General features: G+C 58.4%; 1 protein-coding gene across 9 annotated transcripts in view; it reads left to right on the top strand.

Annotated features, from left to right (window-relative positions):
* Positions 1-1,296: 1,296 nt before the first annotated feature.
* SRGAP3 (SLIT-ROBO Rho GTPase activating protein 3) overlaps positions 1,297-8,532 on the top strand; it is a 68,115-nt gene continuing 60,879 nt past the window's right edge. For 8 of the 9 annotated variants that reach the window (XR_001468582.4, XR_005839159.2, XR_003077332.3 and 5 more), the window contains exon 1: positions 1,342-1,483. Coding sequence is in view for 6 of the 9 variants with exons in the window: in NM_001389276.2 (NP_001376205.1) it covers positions 1,417-1,483 (67 nt within the window). In the remaining 3 variants the exon portion in view is untranslated. Of the gene's footprint in view, positions 1,484-8,532 lie in introns of all 9 variants that reach the window. The other variant, NM_001030604.3, reaches the window with a different exon arrangement.

Here is an 8,532-nt window from a genome sequence, read left to right as displayed (position 1 = left end):
CCTGAACCTTTGGCAGGTGATTTCCTGCAGCCAGTAGCACGCTGCAGACACTCCTCCCCAATCACTGAGTTGTTGCTTTCTCCTTTTCCACAGCCAGCTCCCTAGAACAGATCCCAGCCCTGCTCAGCTCCTCTCCAGAGGCCCCACACGCATCTCATGTGGGCAGAACCCCTCAGGAGTCCTGTGCTCCGTATACCCACATGCACCAGGTCCCAGCACAGCTTTCTCTGCCCCCGTGCTGCAGCTGAGCTCTGCCGGCCCTGATGGAGCAGTGGGGACGTGTGGCTGCTGTGCACCTCACCGCTTGCCCTCGGCACCACGCAGGGTGCTTCTTCTGCAGCAGAGCTGCTGCCTCTGCCTGCTCTTTGGCCCTTATGGCTGCTCGAAGCTCAGAACGCTCTTCTGTGTTGCAGGCCGAGGCTAGGTAAATTATTTGTTTAACAGGCTTGGTGTATTCTTTGTAAGCTGGCAGAATAACTGTGAATCATCAAATCCCCTTGCATTCATTGGGCTTCACAGAGACACCAACAAAAGGATTCATTGTGCAGAGCAGCAGTCTGAGCTCAGCTGGGACCATGAAGACGTGTGGAGGCCTGGTTTGATGGGCCGGCGGTGCAGGCAGCGTGGCACAGGGAGCAGCGCGAGCCACTCGGGGAGGATCTGTCGTGTCCTTGTGCCACAGGCAGCCGCTCCTCAGCCCTGAGCGGCTCTGCTCGGCCAGGGCCACATGCAGGCGCCCTGCCGCGGCGCTCCCGGGGCCGGAGGTGCGCATTGCTCTGCGGCGGCAGTGGCTGCGTTTGGGGCGCTCTCCTGCTGATGCAATTCTTAAAGCCTGCCCCAGGCAGGAGGTAACCCAGGGGAAGCTGAGCAGCCTTTGCGGTAAACGTGCCCGGCAAACCTCCCCCACATCTCTGTTACTTTCTGCACGCTGTCTCGCGGCCTGCCTGCCCGGGGCCGCCCGTAAGCGCGGCGTTGCTACGGGCAGAGCTCCGCTCCGCTCCCGCCGCTGCTGCTCTTGCGGTACCCAACGCCATCGCCTCGGAGGGGCAGCCCCGACAGCCCGGCAGCTCCCCGACGCCAGACCCGCGGCCCCCAGAGCGGCGACGGCCCGGCAGCACGAGGACGTGCTCCGCATCGGCCCGGCGCCGCCCCGCCCCCCCGGCGGCCCCGCCCCGCTCGCCGCTCCCCGGGGCCGTGGGTCGGTCTGTCCGCCAGGGGAGGGGCGCGGCCGTCCCGCCCGCAACCTGAGCGCGGGAGCGGCACGAAGCAGCGGAGCGGGGCGGGGCCGAGCTGGGCTGGGCTCGGCGCGGCTCCGCTTTGCGGCCGGCGGCGCTGCGCGGTGTCCCGGCCCCGCCAATGCGGCCCGCGGCCGGGTGAGGCGGCGCGGCCGAGCGCTCGCCCGCGCCCTCTCGAAAGATGTCCTCGCAGGGCAAGTCCAAGAAGGACAAAGAGATCATCGCGGAGTACGATGCGCAAGTGAAGGGTGAGCGGCGGGCGCTGCGGCCGGGCCGCGCCTTTGTGTGCGGGGTCGGAGCCGCGGGCGGTGCGGGGTGAGCGCGGGGCCGGGGGCAGCGGCGGGCAGGGCTGAGCTGCGGGGCCGCGGGTGGGGCCGTGCCGTGCCGTGCCGTGCCGTCCAAGGTCCCCGCTGGCGCGGCTGAGGCTCCCTCAGTCGGCCCCGGTAACCGCCGGTGTCTGCAGGCGTCCGTCGGGGCGCGGCGGAGCTCTCGGCGCAGCTCGGCAGGTGCCGGGAGCGCGGGCGGCTGCGGGCGTGTGCAGAGCCGGGCGGGGGCCGCGCGTCGGGAGCGGTGGTCCGAGGGGGGTCTGGTTCGTTTCTGTGTAGTTTCCTCCGTATTTCTCTTGGAAGGGCTCGGATCGATTTGCGCGCTGGTCAGGGAGGCCCTGATCTTGCGGGTCTTATGTAAGGCACCTCGGCGTGCGGCAGGCAGCGGTTCCAGGGGACATCGTCGTTATGCAAGCCCGGCTCTGCGCAACGAAGGCGTCCGAGCACAGCGCTGTGTTGTTGGTGTTAGGGTAGAGAACCACCCGAGGTAACGTCTGCTGCCACCGCTGAGCACCGAGCATCAGCTCCACGCTTATTTTCGTTACAGCTGGGCTTGCTGTGCTCAGGTCGGCACTCCTTGGAGCATCACAGGCGTCTGCAGTGTGGTGGAAGGAGGAGTGCTGCTGTGTGTGCGGCTGGCAGCGCGCGGGGCCTTCTCCGTGCCATAGGAATGGGGCGTTCGGTGTCAGTAGCAAAGTGTTACTGGTGCCCATCGTCTCAGGGATAACTTCAGTTTGTGAGTCGTTCATTACAGTGTCAGTGTGGGACTGCGGCCATCGCCGGTCCGTTCCCACACCCGGCCCAGGCTCTGCGGAGCCCCCCGCGCTGCTGCTGTCACACGGAGCTCCCGCGGCCTTCTGGTGGTCGTCCTCACAGGCACCATTTTGTGACGCGCAGGTCTCCGCTTAAGGCACAGTTAATTAAAAACACAACATAAGCTTTCTGAAGACGAACCTGTGACCGCGAGAGCCGCGCTGCCGTACTTCCCCACGGGTCACTGTGGTTGGACCTTGAGCCCCGTGGTGCTGTGTGCTGTGTGCGTACCCTGCGCGGCGCAGCGCTGCGGGGCGGAGGGCCCTGGGGAGGGGCTGCCTGCTGACTCGGTGCCATTGTTTATTTTCTCGCATTTCAGTCTGTTGTAGTTGGCTTTGAAGAATGATATAACAGTCACGACACTCTCTGCTCAGTGCTGGTTACCTTTCTGCTTGTGTATAATTCAGGCAGGCTGATGTTATTGTGCCCTGCTGTGAGGCACATGAAGTGTTCTCTCAGCCCGTGGTGGTGTTCTGTTCTGCAGGGGGGTCCGTGTGTCCGGGGCTCCGGGCGGCGCTGGGCGGGCGGCTCCGGGCTGCAGCTGCGCTGGGGCTGCTCTGCTCCAAAAAGTTCTGCTGCAGCCGTCTGCAGTGTTTTTTTTCCCTTGTGTTTGTAACTGGAATATTCGTTTGCCGCCATCACTCTTGGCCTGACATCTGTCGTAGCTCATGGGCTCCATATGTTGGATCATTAATGCCGGGGTTATGTATAAAGATGGTTTATTGCAGCACGGCGATCACATCTTGGGCTGATTTCTGGGCAGCAGTAATGCAGGCAGAGCGCTGGTGGGGCCATAATTGTTCTTTGGTACTATTCTGTGCCCAGTTTCGTCTCCAGAAATGCCCATTTTCTGACTGTGGGCATCCGCTCTGCTCTTGTGTCCCAGCAGCAGGTAGCGCAGGTTTCCCTGTGCCTGAGTGACCCTGCCAGGGTGATGCGGGAGCCAGAGGAGCCCTTGGAGTGGCTGCATTGGTGTCACACAGCTGGCACGCGGGGTCTTGTTGTCACCCAAGCCCTTGAGGGCAGTGGTGGTGACACAGATGCTGCCTCCTAGTGCCCGCTGCCCTTGGCTCAGGCTGCATCGCTACCCCAGGAACCTGCTTCCTTGCTTCGGGGCTTTGGTCGCTCTTCTGCTCTTATCTGTGCCCATTCTGGGGAGTTCTGGGCACCCAAATCTCTAGAGAAAGACTGAAGTGGGAAAGAAGTGATGAGGGGGAGAAGGGAGTGTGAGGGTGAAGCAGGCCTGCAGAAACCAACTGCTGCCACAGAACAACTGCCGTATGAAGATGATAAAGGATGAAAACTTGAGGAAGGGGTGTCTTGTAATGGAGGGTCTGAGCACAGTGTGGCCGTGATCCCCAGTGAGGGGTCAGGGAGAGCGCAGGAGAGAGCTGGAAAGCCTCACACATGAGCTGCAGGGAGTGCTGGTATGGGGGGAGACAGAAGCGGTCTGCAGTGGGCTGCCTCTGAAGGTGTCACATCAGAGATGGCCGGGTGCAGGCCAGGGGGCTGCCAGCATGCAGGGTCTTGGAAAGCAGCAGCCACCTGGCAGCGCTCAAACACGGGGTGGTATGAGCACTGTAGAGGGGTTTGACAGGTAGCTTGGCAAAGCGTGGCAGAACAACAAGAAAGAACAGTATGCTGCTTAGGCTGACTTCAGGAAAGTTGTGCTGGCAGCCCTCCTGCTGGGGCCGTTGGCAGGTAGGGTGGTGGGGGGACAGTGTGTGATGGGTGTGGGGCTGAGCCCTGACCTCCTGTGCCCAGGGCACTGTCTGTCCTAACAATTGGTAGGTGCACCATTTGTGTGGGGGTGTGAATGGCATAAGGAGGACTTAACTGGAGAATTATCTTCCTGCACAGGGCTGTTTTATCAGCTACGATGGCACTGTATCTCCTTTCCCTCTCTGGAGAATTGTGTCTGCTCTTCTCGTGGTGGGAAGGAGTCATCCTGAAAATGCTCTCAGGGTGTGGATGTGTGCACGTAGTGGGGCGGTGCGGGCTGGTGGGGAGCGCTGCCCTCTGAGTGCGGCCGTGGCTGCGGGGGGCTGATAGCACAGGGGTGTGTGTGCGTGTGGTGTGTGGGTCTGTGTGTGCATGGTGCCTGCAGCTTCGGGTCTTCGTGGTTAGCAGCGGAGGTAGCTGGGCCCTGCTGCTGCTGCAGGCTGCCCATCCTTCCGGCTCTCTGCAGTGTTTGCCATCTGTCTGTGCATGGGGACCTCTTTCTTTCACCTCTCCTGAATGTGTTTGCTGCTGACAGGCATGGCCCTGCACGCAGCCTCTCCTGTCAGTTCCGTGCTGAGGGTCCTTGCTTTCCCTTCTGCTGCTCTGCATCTCGCTTCAGCTGTCAGGCAGGCTGGCCCCGCACCGGCTGCAGGTGCTCACGTGGCGGTACCAGAAAGGAGACATGAAGGGTACCTCTTAGGAGGCAGCTTTCCTTATTTGTCTGCCTTAAATGTACAGACAGGAAAGGCTGCATTAAAAATAAATGCTAATAAAGATATTTACAGCAGCGTATTTACAGCTGCCACATTAAAGCTGCTTGCAGAATACAGAGTCCAGTGGATCCTTAGATGCTCCATTTCATACGTGCAGTTTTAATTGGTCTGTCTGGCCAGAATGATAAACAAACGCATTTGCTTCCTCATGACTCTTGAATGCATGATCTGTTGCTTTAAACGCAACACAGCTAACCGGTTTTAATAATGTAGATAGAACCGTCTGTAGTACGGTGTAGTAAATCTTGCAGAAAATAGGGCACGCTGTTGATTGGCTATTAAATTTCATATTGCTTCCTGAAGCTTTTTTAATTCCAGCAAAATTCAGGTCATCGTGTGATCTGTGTGGTGATTGTTGGCAGGAGGGCTGCTGCGAGCCGACGGCATCTTGTTCTGTCAGGTGCTGGCAGGTGAGGAGCATCCCTGGTGATCCTCAAGGCGATAGCCTTCAAACAGCACAGCTGGATGCGGAGCGGTGCGGAGATGAGTTCTTACACGTTAAGGACTCGTAGTTGCTGTGTGAGCTGGGAACAGAGCAGTTTTTGATTGATTTAGCATACAGAAATACTAAGAAGGCTCACAGACCTGTGGCCAAAGAGAACCAAAGTGTTTTTCCCATTTTCACTGGAGAACCACAGCTTAGGTTAATTTATAATTGCTTGTTAGCTTCGCTGTGTTTTTGCTGTTGCAGCAGCTGCGTCCTTTCATGTCTGCTCTCCTTTCCCCACACAATGGTCTCTTTCCACTTTGCTCAGGAAGTTTTGGGAAACCTTCCACACCGTGCTATTCTCTGGGCTCGCAGCTCTTTGTGGTGGAAGCCCGGTTGCCTTCGGGGGGCATCCAGGCTTGGAACCCGGCAGCCTGGCTCGCTCCTTGTTTGCCGGCTCCCATACAGGCTTTTTTGTCATCATCTGTCTCTACCCTCTGCGATCCCTCGCTGGGTCTGACGGTGTTGTCCTGGCAGGTGGGCTGTGTGCGGGACCCTTGTGTGCCAGGGCTGGGAAGGCCATTGCAGAGCAGAGGAGAATGTGGGTGTGGTTCACAATGGAGACGAACTGGAGGTGTCTAATGGAAACAGGTTGGATCCATCAGATGTGTTCTGCTGTGCCATCACCCAGGGTGCTGCAGCAGAGGCCTCTGGTGGCACAGTGTGGTTCTGTCCCGCAGCCAGGTGTGTGCAGGCGGCAGAGGCCGGGTTCCTCCTCGCCGTGCTGTGCCGGGGCGGTGTGTCGTGCCCTGCTGTAGGGCAGGCCCAGCTGTGGGGCCCTGGGCTTCTTATGGAAGCTGCTCTACGAAACAGAAGCGCAAGGCTGTGGGCCCGCACTGAGCCCACTGCCGTCTGGGGGGACCTCCTGCCCTGCACGGCTTGAGTGGCTCCTGGATCATTTCTTTCCTTGTGGTGAAAGAAATCTCCTGTACAGATATGGGTCCTCCTGTCCTTCGGGCCTCAGTGCGTGCAGCAGTGCTGCAGCCGGCGCTGCCAGCGGAACTCCTGGAGATTGGTTTCATTTCAAACTTTGCCACTGTGACTTTCTTCCAATGCATTGAGAAACCAAAATTCAGCTGTGCTTGGCAGCGTGCTGCAGCAAAGAGGCCTCCGTTGGCCCTTGCTCTGCTTTGGAGGCCTGCTGTGTGTCCTCGAGCCCCCGCCTTGGGCCGGAGGCCTCGTGTGGAGCCAGGAGACAACATGTGGAGCTGTGGTGTGTCGGCCCTTCTGAGATGTGCGTCCCTCTGGGTGGGCCCGGTGCCACCACAGCCCTCGGGGCCGGGAGCTGCTGCCCTGGCTGTCTCTCTACACCTGGTGGTTTCCTTTTCGCTGGCTGGCAGGCAGTTGGTGCAGTAGGACTACTGATCAACCTGTCCTTCTCCTGATATGGCGAGGACCTCCCATATTTGTGGCCCCAAGTTGGGATTTTTAAGGGTTCTGGGAGTGCAGCTGAGCGGACTGCAGGTAGTTTATGGTGTTTGTAGGCCTCTGCACGGAGCAGCATTCATGGGTCCGTGCAGCATTCATGGATCTGTGTGCGCGGTTTCAGCGGGACTTACTCTCCTGTTCTGCTGGCCCATTTGGGGTGGGAAGAAAACCATCCCTTTGAGCTCTTAAGTTTTTTGTTGCCTGGATTTGGCTTTGTTTCGATAGCTGTTTTTCAGTCTGCCACCCACAGCGGTGACATCAATCACCTTCTGAAATGCATTTACTGCCTTCGGAGGCATTTGTAGCCCTGCCGCGGGCAGTGGCTGTGCGGGCCGGGCGAACGCGGCGTGCCGGGCTGCGGGGCTGGGAGGAGCCGTGCGGTGGGCACTGCTGGTGCTGCCACGCCGTGGCACGACGTGAGCGGCCCTTCCTGCAGCCTGGGTGGCGATTGGAGCCCAGGAGGCTTTCGGTTTTTTGCAAAACAGCCTCTTCAAAAAAGATGAGTATTTCTTACTAATAGCTATTGTGCTGTGCTTGCCCCACCTCTGTATCTGTTATTGGTACGTATCATAGCAGCAAGGGAGGACACAGACATGAGTAAACAGCATTAAGCCCACGCAGTGATGGTGGCAATAATAGTTGATACCTATCATTGGTGACCTCCTTAGGGTTTCCAGTCTTCTCCCAGTGCTCCTGCTTTGTGCCTGCAGTTGTTGGGTGTGCTTTAAGCTGTTGACACCTCCAAGAGCCTGATCTGTGGGCTGTTCTCTGGAAGACGGGCCCGAGATGACTTATTTTTGGTGTCCCTTTTCTCACCTCTGGAAGGCAGCTGCAGTGCGCTGGGAGAGGCAGCTCTAAGCGGCGTATTGCAACACGCGGCGTTAGGAGAGGAAGTGGTGTATCGACATGAAATTGCTGAGGGGGTTCTTGGCTGTGATGTTATTCCCCAGGCTGGGGTTGTGTCGGCACGATGGGGACTGTGTGTGTTGGAGTGCCACAGTGCTGCGGGGTCGCTGTGGCAGGCGGCTGCCGGCAGCTCGCTCTTAGAGCGCCCGTGAAAAATGGCACCATCAGCAGCACGGCAGCCTCACGTGCCAGGCTGGGGAATATACGGCCGCATTATTTATCCCAGTGCTGTCATTACTCATCAGCGAGGAGGCAGCTGTTCGGATCCTATCCATGGCAGGGAGGGAGAGGTTCTAAATCATCCTCTTTGTTTTAAATCATACCCTTTGTGTTAAATCATCCTTTTTATTCTGTATCTTACCCTTCGCTTTAAAAACAAGGATATGTAAAGAGATGTGTTTGTTACGTGTGGCAGTGGGTGCCTCTGTCCTCGTGCTCTGTTCAGAGGGACCGGGGAGCTGGAGCTGGCAGAAGGGGCTGGCTGGGAGGCTCTCTGGCTCACACACCTGGTGCTGTAGCGCTTCATTACAATGTTCTGCCGCCCGAGCTGATGGGTGCTAATGAGCAAACAGCTTGTTAACTTCGCCACTGTCCTTTTCTGACTGCTGAAGCCATGCTGGCACCCAGGGAGGTTCTCCATGAGGACGCCTGGTGCTGCAGGCTGTCGGTCTGGGCCTGGAAAGTTAGGGAAAATTGCACTGCTTCTCTGTGTCCGACAGCCTCAGAAAAGAATTTGCATTAGCGTCCATCACTCTTCTTTCCTCTGGAGTGAGAGAACTGTTTTAAGGAGGGAGGGGTGGAAGAACATTTTACTTGTCTTTTTTGCCTAGGCCTTTGGGAGG

Source organism: Gallus gallus, chromosome 12, assembly GCF_016699485.2.
Source record: "Gallus gallus isolate bGalGal1 chromosome 12, bGalGal1.mat.broiler.GRCg7b, whole genome shotgun sequence".
NCBI classification, from domain to species: Eukaryota; Metazoa; Chordata; class Aves; order Galliformes; family Phasianidae; genus Gallus; species Gallus gallus.
Note: the sequence above shows the minus strand (reverse complement) of the source record. Positions and strands in the feature narration are given on the sequence as shown.